This window comes from Nomascus leucogenys, chromosome 5, assembly GCF_006542625.1.
Source record: "Nomascus leucogenys isolate Asia chromosome 5, Asia_NLE_v1, whole genome shotgun sequence".
Taxonomy (NCBI): Eukaryota; Metazoa; Chordata; class Mammalia; order Primates; family Hylobatidae; genus Nomascus; species Nomascus leucogenys.
This window is the reverse complement of record NC_044385.1, coordinates 54,500,917-54,519,942: the sequence shown is the minus strand read 5'-3', so window position 1 is coordinate 54,519,942 and position 19,026 is coordinate 54,500,917. Positions and strand designations below refer to the sequence as shown.

The 19,026-nt window shown below is 41.9% G+C and overlaps 2 protein-coding genes across 7 annotated transcripts in view; one reads left to right on the top strand and one right to left on the bottom strand.

Moving 5' to 3' along the window:
* Positions 1-713: 713 nt before the first annotated feature.
* Positions 714-18,645, bottom strand: FAM72A (family with sequence similarity 72 member A). The gene is given in 5 exon segments (XM_030813107.1): positions 714-1,913; positions 10,305-10,429; positions 14,389-14,466; positions 18,408-18,477; positions 18,480-18,645. Coding segments are annotated over 5 exon segments (447 nt in total). The 5' UTR covers positions 18,559-18,645; the 3' UTR covers positions 714-1,818.
* The window catches only part of SRGAP2 (SLIT-ROBO Rho GTPase activating protein 2), a 256,002-nt gene continuing 254,889 nt past the window's right edge, over positions 17,914-19,026 (top strand). For all 6 annotated transcript variants that reach the window (XM_030813102.1, XM_030813101.1, XM_030813103.1 and 3 more), the window contains exon 1: positions 17,914-18,214. The gene's annotated coding sequence lies outside the window, so the exon portion shown is untranslated. The remainder of the gene's footprint in view (positions 18,215-19,026) is intronic.

Genomic DNA, 19,026 nt, shown 5'->3' with positions numbered 1-19,026 from the left:
AACTCTATTGAATTTTAAACTTGCCACATTTCCTAGTCTAGTATTAGACTTTTCTTCTCTAGTTGAACAAGTTAACCAAAGAAGTATATATATATTTTTCTCTTATAGATTATGCTCACCTAAGAACTTGAGGTTAAAACATACACACACACACACACACCCAAAAAACCAAATTGGGAAACAAATTATTCCACACTCATTCCATTGGTTCTTTTGATGGCCTTCTGTCAGTGCTAATGGTTGGTGTGAAAGATTTTTGGAAAAGTTTTCCAGGTGGGAGTAACAGCATTTCCTGAAGCACCCTTTATCTTGGTTTGTGGCAAATGATTCTTTCAGTGCCCTCAGGTCACTTATACCCCAAGACCCTGCACGAGTTTATTCAACCTTCAAATCAGTCACTTCTGCCCTCATCTAGGGCACATAACAATGTAGTTAGTTACCCAGCAGGTATCCTGGCTAAGTAAGACCATAAATAAATCATATGAGCAGGAGCTTTTGGAGTCAGTCTTCTGTCTGAGCACCTCTAACCGGTTATGCTACCTTAAACAAATTACTTAACTTCTCTCTGTCTCACCTGATTTACCAGTTAAAAAAAAAAAAGGAATAATAATGGTACCTACCTCATAGGTTTGTTGTGAGGAGTTAAATGTCTAAAGCACTTAGGACAGTGTCTGGCATATGGTAAGTATTCAATAAACATTAGCCTTATATTCTATACTTTAAGTACTATTTATTTATATTTTTACATATGATATGTGAGTATAACAAAAGATTAAAGGAAGAATGGTCATTTTTAGAAAAAACTTTATTTACAAAACCACAACTCAGTCTGCTTTGGTATTGACAAAATCCCTACAACTGAGATATTAAAGAGATACATTTATTTTAGCTTTACATAAAACCAGAATCCAACACTATCCTACTTTCCTATTCCTTTGTGGCTCTGAGTGCAGCTTTAAAAAAACAAAACAAAGCAAAGCAAAGCAAAACAAAACAAAACAGCTCTTTATAATGTACAATGGCTTAAGCAATCGCTTCTTTAGTTTTTTTTCTATTTAAGATTTAGGACAGACTACTCGTCTAAAATTCGCTATTTACAGAGAAAGTCCTAGGGAACAGGATAACTTATTTAGGTTTAGCTCTCATAATACAATATCCATAACGGCTTTAGAAGAATGTAAATAAATAACATTGGTAAACAGTGTATACTGATATTTTCTGACAAACTCATTTATCTAACATCATACTGAGCAATCAAGAGGATTCCTCCATATATTTTAAATTTTAATTTATTCTATTTCCTGATTCACAAACTCTTGCTCCATATTAAAGCAGTTATCACCAATAGAACCTATGAGAACCAGTGCCCATGGAAACCTAACAGCTTGTTTTTTTAATCCCCTATTAAAACTCGGTTGAGCTTGATATATGCATGGTGGAAATATGCGTGGGTACTAGGCCTTTATTCAGGAATGTAAAATTAATGGTATCTGGTATCAAGTTGTAAGAAAAACTCCCCCAGATTGGGAGGTAACTGAGCGATATGTGAAAGAATCTTCTCCTGTCTGAATTTAAGAATACACCTACACTGGGCAGAAGAAGGTGGGGGAGAGGAAGTAGAAGTAGAGGAAAAGCACAACTCCACTGGCTTCAATCAAACTGAGGTAATTAATTAGAGACGGAAAATAAATAAATCAACAGATGCCCCATTTTTGTTTTCCAAAAAAGATCACTGGCAAACTAACAATGTTAAAGTTCATCCATTAATATATTTTTAAATAGAAAAAAGTTTGTATATCATATATATCATAATTCCATTTATCTAATACACTCCTCTGCTGAGATATTTAACACATCTTCATCTGTACTCTCTTCTATCTCTGGCAAGTTGCCCCAAAGTAGGACGTTTACACCTGAAAATAAAAAGTCATAAAAATTCTTTAATGCTCACTACTGTTATAACTCAGAACACAAATTATGAAACTTCATATGTTAATATTCTTATATAAACCATAGTGTTAGCAGTAAAAAGAGTAGCTATTAAATAATGTACTACAAATAAAATTATCTAATATTATCCATCTAGGACATAAACTTTATTTATTTATTTTGAGATAAATTCTCTCTCTGTTGCCCAAGCTGGAGTGCCTGGCAGGATCATGGTTCACAATCACAGCTCACTGCAGCCTGGACCTCCAGGGCTCAAGTGATCCTCCTACCTCAGCCTCCCAAGTCGCTGGGACTACAGGCGTGTACTACCACACATGGCTAATTTTATTTTGTAGATACAGGTTCCCACTATGTTGCCCAGGCTAGTCTCAAACTCCTGGGCTCAAGCAATCCTCTCTCCTTGACCTCCCAAACTGTTGGGATTACAGGCATGAGCCACCATGCCTGGCAAACACTTTTTTTTAAGGGGTAGGACATAAACATTCTTTAAATCCTTTTAAGCAAGGGCTTGAATTCTAGAATTTTACAGCTCAAAGGGCTCTCAGGAGTCCATTTACTCAAACCCTGCCTCCAGCTGCATTATAACATAATCACTGTACACTGATAATTTTCTGACCTATTTTAATGACGTTTAAGAATGGAGATCTCACAAGATGCTTTTAGATTAAGTGCCTCTTTTGAGGGTTCAGGGAGAAGTCCTGAATAAGTCTCCTCATCCCTTCAATAAGCAGAGAAGTAGCTGGTGCCATTTTTCTGATTCAGAAAAAAAGCAAGGGTTCGGAGCCAGTTATAGTATGAACTGCAATCTTTGATACCAGTGGGTTTCAGTCCACAGGCAGAGCTTTAAACTAAACTTTAGGGCCAGGTTGCAGCAGTCACTATAATAAACAAAAGAATAATTAAAAACTTCACTGAGAAAGAATAGTCAGATTTCATATTGAAGAATGCAGCATGGGTATACAGTAAATGACTAAACATACAGTAGAGGATAATGACAAGTTTATTACTCTGGGTATATTTTACATTATAAGTTAAAAGCACTAAATAGAAAATAACTGACCTCTAGGACAGCCAATTAACTTCACAAGAAAAGCAAATCTTTTTTTTTTTTTTTTTTTTTTTTGAGTCAGGGTCTCGCTCTATTGCCCAGGCTGGAGTCGAGTGGTGTAATCTTGGCTCACTGCAACCTCTGCCTCCCAGGTTCAAGTGATTCTCGTGCCTCAGCCTCCCGAGTAGCTGGGACTACAGGCGAATGCCACCATGCCCAGGTAATTTTTGTATTTTTAGTAGAGATGGGGTTTCACCATGTTGGTCAGGGTGGTCTTGAACTCCTGACCTCAGGTGATCCCCCCCGCCTCGGCCTCCCAAAGTGCTGGGATTACAGATGTGAGCCACCACGCTTGGCCAGAAAAACAAATCTTAAGCTGTCCAGTTATCAGTGTGGACACAAAGAGGACCCAGCAATTCAGGATATCCACTCCATACACAGTGAGATAGCAGCCACATGGTAGAATGGAATGAGCCAGGATTTGGAGATTTGATTTGAATCCAGTGTTCACCACTGCTAGTATACCATGCATGGTTTTACTACAAATGCATGCAACGTAAACAATATATATTACTGTTTTGTGTATTTAAATTTTGTATATAATGTTATTACACTACATGTTGTTTTCTAATTTGCTTTTTCACTCGTTATGTTTTTGAGGTTAATCTATGTTGACTTGTGTAGATTTTGCTCATTTATTTTTACTTCTGGAGAGTATTCCATTTTGTGAATTTTTAAAAATGTTGCAAATACAGCCCATTGTTCATCCCTCCCTTCCTCAGCTGCCCATCTTGCATAGGTGGTTCAAGGAGACATGCACAGGGATGTGTAGTGTGACATTGTTGAAACAGTAGAAATAATCAACTGTTTACCTTGACTGAGGGAGATACTGGAATCTAATCTGGCAAGAAGTTAGCATGTGTTTGATGCTGGTGGGGATACAGATGTGTATCTTATTATCTTCTATAATCTTTTTGTGTTTGAATTGTTTATAATAGAAAACGCTACCCCACCCCCACCCTAAGAATGAATGGTGTTCTGCTCCTGGTAAATGTCATGGAAGAGCTGACAGGAAGAGCTGTAAGGAATTGCGAGGCAAAAATCAAAGTGAAAATTAGAACCCATAAACGTAAATGGAGGGCTGAAGCCATTTTGCCTCTGAGGGCATTTGCCAATTTCAGGAAATTTGAGCTGAGGTTTCCCAAGGCTCCTCCAGAAAGTTCTGGGAAATCAGGTCTCTAAATGAAGACTAGCCTAGAAAACAGACCTCCAGGAGTCCTTTTCAGTTTAAACATTCTAGAATTTATAAAGCTTGTCTATGCATTCCTTTGACACTGCTGGTTCAGGTGATTCAAGGACAGTTGTGACGCCATTAGAAACTTGCTTTGATACCAAGCATCTAGAAAATCTTGCTTGAAATCACAATATTAGGGTTACAAAGCAGAAGCTTGATATTCTTGGAGTCAGTACTCAGAGACATGAAGCAGCTCAGCACAATTGGTTCAAAGGAGGAAAAATAAACTAAGAGATTGGATCTGACAGAAGCAGCACCTTCCTTTCTCTGTTAAGAAGAGAGGAAGGAAATCCTGTGATACATCTGTTTCTTATGGATTAGATTCAGTGCAAATGGAAGAACGTGGGGCTTTTATCTTTGAAAAATTGACCAATATTAAAAAGTAAATCAAACTTGAAAAATCTCCACCCTGTGTTTTGAATTCTGTAAAGCAGGAAAAATACTATCAAAGCAGAAACTTCCTTTAATGTGTCCCATGGGCAACACAAATATAAAACTGGAGGCTTAAATTAGGAGACTGTATCCCACTTAGGGGAGTTCAGATAAGTCCTTACATGAAAATGGCCTTCTTAACATACCAAAGTTTTAAATTAAGACCCCATAAATGATAGATTGAGAGCCACAGTTGAATCCCAGATGATAAAAAAATCAAATCTATAAAAATCTAAGCATAATTGGAGGATTTAAAGACCCTTGACAACCTAGCTTGTAATTCATGATCTTTTGGTCTGTGAAGGCAAATCATGTATTTAAAAAATACATTTAAGTTCTAAAGAAGACTAAAACATGCATTTAGGAACCTAAGGATGCTAGTGTCAACTTAGATTGTCAAGTTCCTTAAAGTCAGCTGGTGAGGTGTCTCAGGCCTGTAATCCCAGCCCTTTGGAGGCCAAGGTGGACAGATCACTTGAGGACAGGAGTTCGAGACCAGCCTGGGCAAAATGACAAAAACCAGTCTCTACGAAAAATACAAAAAATTAGACAGGGATGGTGGCACACACCTGTGGTCCCACCTATTGAGAAGGCTGAGGTGGGAGAATTGCTTGAGCCTGGGAGGTCGTGGCTGCAGTGAGCCGAGATTGTGCCACTGCACTCCAGCCTGGGTGACAGAGCAAGACCCTGTCTCCAAAAAAGAAAAAAAAAAAAAAAGTTCCTTATAATCAACTTGGTCTATTGTGTAAATAGATGTTAGACATTGAGAACATGTGTCTTAAAACAAAACGCAATGGCTCCAGGCAATATAAAAAGTATTATATAAATCCCCTTTAAAAATTGGTACTTTGGCCGGTGCAGTGGCTCACACCTATAATCCCAGCACTTTGGGAGGCTGAGGTGGGTGGATCACCTGAGGTCAGGAGGTCGAGACCAGCCTGGGCAACCTGGCAAAACTCCGTCCCTACTAAAAATACAAAAATTAGCCAGGTGTAGTGGTGTGCACCTATAATCCCAGCCACTCAGAAGGCTGAGGCAGGAGAATCACTTGAACTCGGGAGGTGGAGATTGCGGTGAGCCGAGATCATGCCACTGCTCTCCAGCCTGGGTGACAGAATGACTCCATCTCAAAAAAAAAAAGGTACTTCAGGCCAGGCATGGTGACTCATATCTGCAATCCCATGTAATCCCAGCACTTTGGGAGGCTGAGGCGGGCAGAGCCCCTGAGGTCAGGTGTTCAAGACCAGCCTGACCAACATGGTGAAACCCTGTCTCTACTAAAAATACAAAAAAATTAGCTGGGCGTATGCCTGTAATCCCAGCTACTCGGGAGGCTGAGGCATGAGAATCGCTTGAATCCAGGAGGCAGAGGCTGCAGTGAGCCAAGATGACACCATTGCACATCAGCCTGGGAAACAAGAGTGAAACTCTGTCTCAAAAAAAAAAAAGAATTAGTATTTCAGTGCCTCAGCACCTTAACATGAGGAAAAAGAAACTTTTTTTTTAAAGAATTGGTAGTATATTTTCTTACTAAAATAATTTTTTTTTGTTTTTTTTTGAGACAGGGTCTCACTGTGTTGCCCAGGCTGGAGTGCAGTGGTGCCATCTTGGCTTACTGCAACCTCCACCTCCCAGGTTCAAGGGGGGGTTTCATCATATTGGCCAGGCTGGTCTCGAACCCCTGACCTCAAGTGATCATCTGTCTTGGCCTCCCAAAGTGTGGGATTACAGGTGTGAGCCACCATGCCTGGCCTTGCTAAAATAATTAGTATAGGCATACCTCAATCGTGCTTTAGTTTATTGCACACCATAGATATTGGGCTTTATATAAATGGAAGGTTTTGGCAATCCTGCATTGAGTAAGTCTAACAGCATATGCTTACCTTTTGTCTGTTACATTTTGATAATTCTCTCAATATTTCAACCTTTTTCATTATTATTATATCTATTATGGTGATCTGTGATCTTTGATGTTACTGTTATAATTGTTTCAGGGTGCTATGAACCACACCCACTTAAGACCACACCCACTTAAGACTGCAAACTTAATCAATAAATATTTTGTGTGTTCTGACTGCTCCTCCACTGACCAGCTGTTCTCTCTCTCTTTCCTGGGGCCTCCCTATTTCCTAAGATACAACAATATTGAAATTGGGCCAGTTAATATCCCTACAATGACCTCTAAGTGTTCAAGTGAAAGAGAGTGGCATGTCTCTCACTTTAAATCAAAAGCTAGAAATGATTAAGCATAGTGAGGAAGACATACTGAAAGCTGAGACAGGCTGAAAGTTGGGCCTTTTATGCCCAATTGTTAGCCAACTTGTGACTGCAAAGAAAAGTTCTTAAAGGACGTAAGAAGTGCTACTCCAGTGAAAACATGAATAAGAAAGTGAAACAGCCTTATTGATGATACAGAGAAAGTTTTAGTGACCTAGATAGAAGATTAAACCAGCCATGATATTCTCTTAAGCGAAAACCTAATCCAGAGCTAGGTCTTAACTCTCTGCAATTCTATGAAGAGCAAGAAAGTTGAGGAAACTGTAGAAGAAAGTTTGAAGCTAGCAGAGGTTGGTTTATAAAGTTTAAGTAAAGAAGCCATTTCTACAACATACAAGTGCAGGTGAAGCAAAAAGTGCTGATGTAGAAGCTGCAGCATGTTATCCAGAAGATCTAGCTAAGATCATTGATGAAGGTGCCTACACTAAACAACAGATTTTTCTTTTCTTTTCTTTTTGTTTTTTTTGGGACGGAGTTTCACTTTTGTTGCCCAGGCTGGAGTGCAATGGCGTGATCTTGGCTCACCGCAACCGCCGCCTCCCGGGTTCAAGCCATTCTCCTGCCTCAGCCTCCCAAGTAGCTGGGATTACAGGCATGCGCCACCATGCCCAGCTAATTTTGTATTTTTAGTAGAGACGGGGTTTCTCCATGTTGGTCAGGCTGGTCTCGAACTCTCAACCTCAGGTGATCTGCCCGCCTTGGCCTCCCAAAGTGCTGGGATTACAGGCATGAGCCACCACACCTGGCCTCTTATTACCTTTTTTTTTTGAGATGGAGTTTCACTCTTGGTGCAATGGTGCGATCTCGGCTCACTTCAAACTCCGCCTCCCGGTTCAAGTGATTCTTCTGCCTCAGTCCCCCAAGTAGCTGGGCATGTACCACCATGCCCGGCTAATTTTTTATTTTTAGTAGAGGCAGAGTTCTACTATATTGGTCAGGCTGGTCTTAAGCTCCTGACCTCAGGTGATCCATCCACCTCGGCCTCCCAAAGTCCTGGGATTACAGGTGTGAACCACTGCGTCCGGCAGAGATTTTTAATATACACAAAACAGCCTTCTGTTGGAAGTAGATGCCATCTAGGACTTTCATAGCTAGAGAGGAGAAGTAATACTTGGCTTCAAAGCTTCAAAGGACAGGCTGAATCTCTTGTTAGAGGATAATGCAGCTGATGACTTTAAGTTGAATCCAATGCTCATTTACCATTCTGAAATTTCTAGGGTTCTTAGGAATTATGCTAAATATACTTTGTCTGTGTGCTGTCAATGAAACAGCAAAGCCTGGATGACAGCAAATCTGTTTACAGCATGTTTTACTAAATATTTTAAGCCCATTGTTAAGACCTACTGCTCAGAAAAATCCCTTTGAAAATATTATTGTTCATTGACAATGCACCTAGTCACCCAGGAGCTCTGATGGCATTGTACAAGGAGATAAATGTTGCTTTAATGCCTTAACATAACATCTATTTGGCAGCCCGTGGATCAAGAAGTAATTTAATCTTTCAAGTCTTATTATTTAAGAGATAGATTTCATAAGGCTATAGCTGCCATAGATAGTAATTCTTCTGATGGATCTGGGCAAAGTACATTGAAAACCTTCTGGAAAAGCACATTCCTGATTCATGGGAGGAAGTCAAAATATCAACCTTAACAGGAGTTTGAAAGAAGTTGATTCCAACCCTCGTGGGTAACTTTGAGAGCTTTTAAACTTCAGTGGAGGAAGTAACTGCAGATGTGGTAGAAATAGCAAGAAAACTACACTTAGAAATGGAGCCTGAAGATGTGACTGCATTGCTGCAATCTCATGATGAAAGTTTAATGGATGAGGAGTTGTTTTTTATGAAAGAGCAAAGAAAATGGTTTCTTGAGGTGAAATCTACTCTTGATGAAGATGCTGTAAATATTGTAGAAATGAAAACAAAGGATTTAGAATATTACATAAACATAGTTGGTAAAGTAGTAGAATTTGAGAGGATTGACTCCAATTTTGAAAGAGGTTCTACTATGTGTAAAATTCTATCAAATGGCATCACATGCTACAGAGAAATCTTTTGTGAAAGGAAGAGTCAATCCATATGGCAAACCTCATTGTTGTCTTATTTTAAGAAATTGCCACAGCCATCCTAACCTCCAGCAACCACCACCCTGATCAGTTTGTAGTCATCAACATCAAGGCAAGACCCTCCAGCAGCAGAAAGATTATGACTTGCTGAAGGTTCAGATGATCATTAGCAGTTTTTAGCAATAAAGCATTTTTTTTCCTTTTTTGAGACAGGGTCTCATATTGGTGCCCAGGCTGAAATGCGGTGGCATGATCATTACAGCCTACTGCAGCCTCTACCTCCCAAATTCAAGTGATCCTCCCACCTCAGCCTCTTGGGTAGCTGGGACGACAGTATGCACCACGATGCCTGGATAATTTTTGTATTTTTTTGTAGAGATGAGGTCTCAGCATGCTGCCCAGGCTGGTCTCAAACTCCTGAGCTCAAGTGATCCTCCCACCTTGGACTGCCAAAATGCTGGGATTACAGGCATGAGCCACTGCTCTCAGCCGAATAAGTATTTTTTGATTAAGGTATGCACATTGTTTTTTAAATGTCCTGCTATTGCACACTTAATAGACTAAAATATATTGTAAACATAACTTTTATATACACTGGGAAATCAAAAAATTGTGTGACTTGCTTTAATTGTGATATTTGCTTGCTTTATTATGGTGGTCTGGAATTGAACCCACAATATCTCCAATTGTGCCTGTACAACATACTCTATACTTTGGTGTTAAATATTTCCCTTGACTAAAATTCTGTCATAACGTATTAACATAGATGTCGAAATGCCTGTTTTTATTCTGAAGCATCACCAAATACAGAGGTTACTTAGTCCTCCTCCTCTCAACTCCCACTGCCCCAGGACTGGCCTCTCCCTTTCTTGCACACACACAGACACACAAATACACACACACACACACACACACACACACACATTAGACTATCAAATCTAAAATCTTCAAAAATTCTCTGGAGTCAGAATATGTATCAAGGCAGCAGTTGAGAGCAATTATAATATTCATTTTAAAAGACCAAGAAATTCAGCCAAGTTTGAGGCCTTAAGTACAAGGGTGAACATAGAAATGACAATGAACATAGACATAAGTGAATGTCTGGGAAAAAAGAATTGAAGTTTCACTCTAGCTGATCCAGCTAAGAAGATCTAAAAGGAATCCTGAAATGATCTATTGGGAATTTTACTCAGGTATTGACAGAGAAATGTTACAGGAATGTCCAAGTCAATTGTTTCTTACCTGTGGAGTCTAGTCTGTTAATATCATAAACTGCCTGGCTGTGAAACATCCAGAAGTGTCCGTTGTTGCAGGAAAGAAGACAGGAACTACATGGAACAATCACATGATAACCTACAATGTTCCCACTAGAAAAGAAAGTAAATGTTACTAGATACCGTGTAATAACTGGCCAGATAAGTCTTTTCATATGCTTATATAAATAGACCATATAATTTAGACCTCATTTCCTCCTAACAACTTTCATTGCTGAGATCTTTGGGATGGGATGGGGGTGCAGTTCTACCATCAAGTGGGAAAGCAGTCTTTAAGTGAATAATAGTAACATATTCTCACATTTCTTTGCTAGTATTATTATTATTATTATTGAGACCGAGTTTTGCTCCTGTCACCCAGGCTGGAGTGTAATGGTGCCAATCTCAGCTCACTGCAACTTCCGCCTCCCAGGTTCAAGTGATTCTCCTGCCTCAGCCTCCAGAATAGCTGGGATTACAGGCGTGTGCCACCATGCCCAGCTAATTTTTGTGTTATTAGTAGAGATGGGGTTTTACCATGTTGGCCAGGCTGGTCTCGAACACCTGACCTCAGGCGATCCACCTGCCTTGGCCTCCCAAAGTGCTGGGATTACAGGCGTGAGCCACCACGCTTGTCCTGCTAGTATTATTTTATGCATTCTCCCTTCAGAAGTTAGCTTCTAGATGCCATAATGTTGTGATTTGTTTTATAAACCACCCAAACTGATGTGCTGTACAGACAAAATAAATTAAATAAACTCAGTTCTGTGGGTAAAGGTTTTTGCTATCCCAGGACTGTGGCAAGTTGGGTTCTTACATGTTCTAGTTTCATGCCAGCACCTAAAAACTGTTTCAACAGATGGAGAGGTAGGAAGACAGCATGAGTCCCTGTAAACCAAATACAATCTGGCTGCTCTAATTTTAGTCTCAGTGTTTTTGAAGGAATTCAGAAATAAAGCAATCTACAGCCTCCAGAGAAAGTTGCAAAAGTTTTTACAGTTTTCAGAATTATCCAGCTGATTATAAGTACCTCAGTCTTTCACAATTTTTTTTTTTAACTAGCTAGTCACATATTAAATAGAGTGAACCTACAGGGAACGTTTTCGCTAGTACTTTAAAAAAAATAGCAACATGAACTGTTTATACCTTGAGTTGTAAAAATTCTTATTGAAGCTTAGTCTTACTCTGTGAGATTTGTGAGTCAGTCATTTTTATGAGACCCAATAAAGATTACTATAAAAGGTACCATTCCACCTAAAATATGTCTTCTAATTATAACTTGCTTGAAAGGCAAACAAATGAAAACAAAAGTTGTTTTTGAACTAGGAGTGCCAGTTATTTGTAAGACTATATTGCAAGAGTAAATTCCATGACTTTAATTACCGCCTATATTCATTCATTCATCCATTGATTCATCACTTAACTAACATTTATTGAGTATCTACTATCTTTCAGGCACTGCTCTAGGTGCTAGGAATACGGTGGTAAACAAAACAAAGCCCTTGTTCTCACGGAGCTAACATTCTAGTGGGGCTACATCAGATCATTCTGCTCCCTGGTTAAAACCCCTTCAATAGCCAAAAATGAAAATAAAAACCTCTCCATACCAAGGTCCAGATCTATGCTGTCGAGAATAATAGCCACTAGCCACATATGGCTGTTGTACACTTGAAGTGGGGCTGGCCTGAATTGAGATGTGTTGTTAAGTGTAAAATGTACACCAGATTTCAAAGAGTAAGAACAAAAAATGGAATATAAAATATTACATTAGTAGTTTATGTTGGTTACATGTTGAAATAATATTTTGGATACATTGGGTTAGACAAAATATATGATTAAAATTAACTTCCCTGTTTTGGTTTTCTTTTGAAAATGTTGTTCGGGTGCGGTGGCTCATGCCTGTAGTCCCAGCACTTTGGGAGGCTGAGGCGGGTGGATCACTTGAGGTCAGGAGTTCGAGACCAGCCTGGCCAACATGGCGAAACCCCGCCTCTACTAAAAATACGAAAATTAACTAGGCATGGTGGCACGTGCCTGTAGTCCCAGCTACTCGGGAGGCAGAAGTGAGAGAATCACTTGAACCCAGAAGACGGAGGTTCCAGTTAGCCAAGATCATGCCATTGCACTCCAGCCTGGGCAACAGAGCAAGACTCCATCTCAAAACAAAACAAAAAAAATGTTGTTGCCCAGGTGCGGTGGCTCACACCTACAATCCCACACTTTGGGAGGCCAAGGCATGTGGATCACTTGAGGTCAGGAGTTTGAGACCAGCCTGGCTAACATGGCGAAATCCTGTCTCTACTAAAAATACAAAAATTAGCCAGGTGGGCTGGGTGCAGTGGCTCACGCCTGTAATCCTAGCACTTAGGGAGGCCAAGGTGGGCGGACTGCCTGAGCTCAGGAGTTCGAGACCAGCCTGGGCAACACGGTGAAACCCTGTCTCTACTAAAATACAAAAAATTAGCTGGGCATGGTAGTGCGTGCCTGTAGTCTCAGCTACTCAGGAGGCTGAGGCAGGAGAATCGCTTGAACCTGGGAGGTGGAGGTTGCAGTGAGCTGAGATCACGCCACTGCACTCTAGCCTGGGCGACAGAGCAAGACTCTGTCTCAAAAAAAAAAAGAAAGAAAGAAAGAAAATAATGTCCAAAGGCCAGTGACTTCATCTAGTTTTTGTTGTATTTCCAGCCCTTGTAACCCTTGTAACAAAGACTACCACATACTAGCTCCTCAATACAAGTATAGCTTAAATAAAGGAATGAAATCAAATAGCACATAAGAAGAGTTTGCCAATTTAAATTATTAGGATTATTATTTATAATACAAACCCCTTCTAAATACAAACCCCATCTAAATGAGAAAATTTCAACTTTTATCCTCCTAAAATGAAAATAATAACACGTCTACTTCTCAAAAGATTATAGTAATAGCTCTCAGCTGTGTTGTAATTTATAGTTTATTGAGACTTTTAACATTCATATTTGATCTTTATAATAACTTGATAAGGTAAACACAGAAGATTATTAAATTTCTATCTTAATAAGACAGAATGGCCAGGTGCAGTGGCTCACTAATCCCAGCACTTTGGCAGGCCGAGGCAGGCAGATCACCTGAGTTTGGGAGTTCAACAGCAGCCTGACCAACATGGAGAAATCCTGTCTCTACTAAAAATACAAAAAAAAAAAAAAAAAAAAATTAGCTGGGCATGGTGGTGCACGCCTGTAATCCCAGCTACTCAGGAGGCTGAGGCAGGAGAATCGCTTGAACCTCGGAGATGGAGGTTGTGGTGAGCTTAGATCACGCCATTGCACTCCAGCCTTGGCAACAAGAGCAAAAACTCCTTCTCAAACAAAAAAAAGAAAGAAAGAAAGAAATTAAGGTAGGATGCAGTGGCTCACACCTGTAATCCCAGCCTTTTGGGAAGCTGAGGAGGGAGGATCACTTGAGGCCAGGAGTTTGAGATCAGCCTGGGCAACATAGCAAGACCCTATTGCTACAAAAAATAAAAAACTTAGCTAGGCATGGTGGTGCCTGCCTGTAGTCCCAGCTACTCAGGAGGCTGAGGTAGGAGAATCACTTGAGCCCAGGAGTTCAAGGCTATAGTGAGCTATGATCATGCCACTGCACTCCAGCCTGAGCAACAGTATTGAGACCCCTCTAAAAACAAAGAAAGAAAGAGTAATAACCTAGAAATTAAATAAGAACACAGAGGTTCAGCAGTTTAGAGGCTTAAGGAGTTCACTCAAGATCACATAGAGAGTAAGGGTAGGGTCAGACCTCAAACATGATTTTTACTATTGTAAATCCAAGTGTTTTTCCCCCCTAACCTCCATTGCCTTGTTCTGAAAATTGAAGCGGATACTGTGAATACACTTTGAAAATTGTAAAATTATATACTAATGTGAAGCATCACAAAACCCTCTTAAAAAATAGCTCTAAGTAATAAATTATTTTTCAATGGCTCATTGCATGCTTTATACCAGTCCTTGTTGCAGCCCAGTGAACCTTTCTCTATGCTTTGGTGTCAATATCCATCTTCCAAACCCAGGGCTATCCAGAATAGTGCCACAAATTACCATTTCAAACATGCGATGTCCTTCAGTTTACATTTGCAGATTTTGGTGAAATAGCATCTTCCAGTGAAGTCCACTGCGCTGGAGAGAGAAAGGTATAAAAAGACAGTCAGATGTACTTTACAAAAAATTTAATTGTGGCAAAAAATTAACAAAATTTACCAACATAACAAGTTTTATGTGTGCAGAGCAGATGTGTTAAATATAATCACATTGCTGTGTAATGAATCTCCTGGGTTCAAGTGACCCTCCTACCAGAGTTTCCTGAGTAAGTGGAACTATAGGCGCCCTATACCACATTTTGTTTATCTGTTCATCTGTAGAGTCAATGGACATTTGGATTGCTTCCACCTCTTGGCTATTGTGAATAATGCTGTTAGTGAACATGGGTGTGCAAATATCTCTTCCAAGATCCAGTTTTGAATTCTTTTGGATATGTACCCAGAAATGCTGGGTCAGATAGTAATTCTATGCTTGATTTAGCACAAATTTTGTCAATCCAAAGAGCTGAAAGCTAACATAGAACTATAGTATATTTTTAAAGAGGCAGTTCATATTTGTGAGCTCAACATAAACATCTGACAAATTTTCCATTAAAAAAATTTTTATGTGTTCATTGATTCACACACATCTTAGCATGCGAATTCATTACTATTTTAACCCCTACAAAGAAGAGTAGAAAATAGGAAAAACCTGATTCTATTATAGACTTGGGTCTAACCTGTAACAATTCACCTAGCCTTCCTTATGACTGCCTTATTACTTACCATAGCTATGGCAAAGATGAATGGGTTAATATTTTAAGTCTGTGTATGAGCTACTAAAAAGAAAAAGCAGTGGACAATGAATCACAGAACTTTGTAGCAGTAGGTTCTATGATTTATTTTCTAATGTTTTTCCTTTTTTGAAATACATGTATGATGTACACACACACAAATGTAAAATATTAACTTAGAATTTAAAAAAATTAAAAAGATTTTAAAATAACCCATTTATCTCTGCAATAAATGAGAGCCTTTGGCTTTGCTGTTAGGCATGATTACACTTAGACCAATTCAGAAAACATTTCAAGAAAGGAAGAGTACACAGCTTTACCTGGGTAAATTAAAAAACTTGTAAAGTTTCTATCATTATCATGAAATTCATTTAAAATGAATTGTGGTTATTAACCTGCTTCCTCTGGCTCTATATCCAAAAGCTTAGAGAATAACTGTCCACTCATATTTTGGATAATTACTTTCCTTTTAATAACAAAATTTCCATAAAGAACTAAATTTTGAAGATTCATGTAGGGCATATATATGTTGACTATGGAAAGGGAAAGTACTATTTAGAGCTAGAAAAAGGTTTATTTGAGTCATAATGGCTATTTTACCAAATGGGAAGCAAATTCTTAAGGACTCAAAGCAGTTAGTGGCTGAAAACAAACAGATTTTAAAAGGGTTCAATTATGGGAACAAATGTGTAATGTCCAAAATAGGCTTTATTGGAGATAAAGATTAAGGCTAAGTCTCTATTTTTCATCCCATAAAAATCTATTTACATCTCTTTCAGAGAGAGTTTTGAGGAAAGAAAACTGAATTTGATGAACAACTGATCTGATTTACGATGCCAATTGCAAATAATGATAGAAAACGGATTTTTTTTTTTTGGTGCAAAATTTCATGGATAAAAATGAAAAACTTAAATGACCTCTCCTCTCCAACAGTACAGAAAATTTTGCCTGAATTTACCTAAAGTCTACGCCACGGACTTGATTCAGTGAAATAGGATGGTTGGGCAGGGCACTGAACCAGGGATCAAACTTAAGAGATGTGTGGTCGCATGACTGTAATTGAACTAGAAGCATTACATCAGGACTGACCACCTTGGCTAAACCACAGACTTTGTCCAGACAGTCTGCCCACTTAGATATATTCCAAGGGGATCATCAAACTGGTGGGAGTGGCTGGAACACCGAAATGATAACCTCCTTGTTGACTCCCACAGATCCAAGCCATAAGTGTTCCCATTTAGTTAAAAGCTACCGTTGCCCGCCACTAGCATGACTTACTTGGTAGGAGGGATGTCTGTAGAGAAAAGGTCTATTTCAGTATCAGCCAGCAAAACAGCCTTCATTCCCCTAGAGCTGAGCACTTGTTTACAGAATTTACAACACAGGATGGACACGCACCTGTCCTTGAAACTACAAATGTTGGTAGACATGGCGTCGCAGGAAGGATGAGGTGTGGGATTTTGAAAAAGGAAACAAGAGTAATGCTCCTACTACTTTGATTCCCCTAGGCTAAAATTCAAATTGCGAGACCTAGAGCTTTTCTAAGTCCTAATATTGGGAAGGAAATTAGTTTTTTTTTTTCCTGTTTTCCCAGTGGCGGAGTAGAAGTATTTATTGAGTAGGAACAGGGGAGCGCGGCAAACTTGGCTTTCCTTTTAACTTTTGGAGAAGGGAGTGGAGTTTGAATTGGAGAAGAGGCAGGTGGAGTTTGAAGGGAACTTCTCAACAGCTTTCCCTTTCTGCTGTCTAAAGGAGTCCTCTACTCTTCAGCTCCCGCCCCTTCATAGCAATTCCCTCAGCCTTCTCCGATCGTCTAATTTAAAGCTTCTCCTCTTTTAAGACATCCCTTCCCTAGCATTAAGCCCCTCCCCCGGAGCGGTCCCGTTCCCTGCTGTCGGATCTCGGGCTAAGCGTCCCTACCCACGCCTCCTCTTCCCAGGATTCAGAAACTCCCTTCTCTTTTTCTGCCAGGCGATCCCGGATTCTCCTCCGTCAAGCCCCTCTCTCCCGGACCTTTCTCCGCTCTGCGGGTCCGCGGGCCCCTCTCCTGGCAACCCCCGGCCCTCAGCGTGCTCGCGCTGTGTCTCTCGCGTCTTCCCTTCCCTCAGCTGTCCCTCGTGCCCCCCGCAGTCCCCTCAGGTCTCTTCCCGGAGCGGCTGTTCCCGGGCGCGCGGTGGTTTTGGTGGGGCAGGGCTGAAGTCGCTTTAGGGGCTCAGCCGGCGCTGGGGTCTGTCACCGAACACGTTGGTTTTCGCTCCCTCTTCCGCTTTTCCTGCGTCTCCAACCCGGTGTCAGTTTGAATTGCCAGCGCCGCGCACCGATTGGAAGAACTAGAGTTCGCCCCAGTCTCTCATTGGAAGGCTCCGGGGCCTCCCCTGACGAGAGCTTAGTGGCTTGAAGACCGTAGGCACCGCCCCAGTAACGGTGCTGAGATCAGTTCGGCTTTCTGGTTGGCTGAACTTGGCTCCGCCTCCGATCTCATTGGCCGGCTTCGGGAGGTTTCGGCAAACCCTGCCTTCGCCCTAGTGGAAGTGGCACGGCACGCCCTTCCCGCTTCTTATTGGAAGAGGGTCTACAGTCTCCACCGGTCTCTACTCTTTATTGGCTAAAAATCTCCGCAACACCCCTCCTCTCTACCCCGGCCCAATTGGCCGTGCCTTAGCTCAAGAGTTTGTGTTTGGTCGTCGGTGCCATCTTAATCCTGCCCATCAGTTCTACTTAGGGGTTCAACAACCCGGGGTGGAGCTTAATCTGTGACCACGCCTCGGCAGTGCTAGTCACACCTCCAAGTTTTGCCAGCTCCTCCCCCTCATTCCGGGCCTCTCGGGATCAGCTCTTCCTATTGGCTATGGGCCCCATCGGTCGATAGAAAACGGGCGGTGATTGGTAAAGGGGTGGGCTCTACTTCCCGGCGGGGTCCTGCGGAGTTGGCGGAGGCTCCTCCAGGGACTGGGGCACCGATCTGCGTAGAAACGGGTGGCGGGGAAGAGAGGGGAGGAGAGCTCTGAGTGGGAAGCGGAGCCGGGGGCCTGGGACCCGTCGCGTCAGAGCCAGGTAAAGGCTCCTTCCCTCTTCCTTTTCTTCCTCCCGGCCGCCGGGCTGGAGCCCTGAGTGAACAAACCCGGGCTGGGGCGGGAAGGAGAGGGCGCGGATGCTGCTCGCGGCATCGCCTTAGCGGTGCCGCCCGGAATCCCTCAGACCGCCCCCCCTCCACCCTCTCCAAATCTCCCAGTACAGCCCATAATACTTCTCAGGACTGCGAGTCTCTCCGCCCATTACTGTACAGCCTGGGACTCTGTCCTGGCTCACGGACTGCGGGCAGCCCGCACCCAGCCGCCTCTCCCGTTCCTCCGCGAACGGGCAGCCGCTGTCCACCGTGGGGCAGTCGTCGTTGGCATCGCGCGTAACCATCGGCCGGCCTCCTCCAGTGTCTCCCAGCCCTGGCGGACAGCCCGGGTCCCAGCCTAGGATCCAAGAGGATGGGTGTTCCGCGCAGCTTCCGGGGCTCTCCCCCAGTCCCACCCCCCGGCCCGCCCCGATGGACTTCTCTTCGCCCACTCCCATTCCTAGACCACATCTCGGTCCCCACAGTTCCTGACATCCTTGCGCTTCACGCAACATCGCGGCCCATGATCATGCCCCAATTCCCCTCACCTCTAAGGCAGCCTTCTCCTTGCCCCCTCCCGCCTTCCGAGCGTGTGCAACTCCAGTTGTCCCCGGGCTCCCTTCCAGCCTCAGGACCTCATCTCACACCCGCTTCTCGCTTCCCGCTTCCCGCCCGCCTGAACCCCGCCGCCTCTGCTGCATGTCTTGCTCCCTCAGCGTGGCCCCTTCCTCCAGCCGAGGGAAGTGGGAGACGCTAGCGG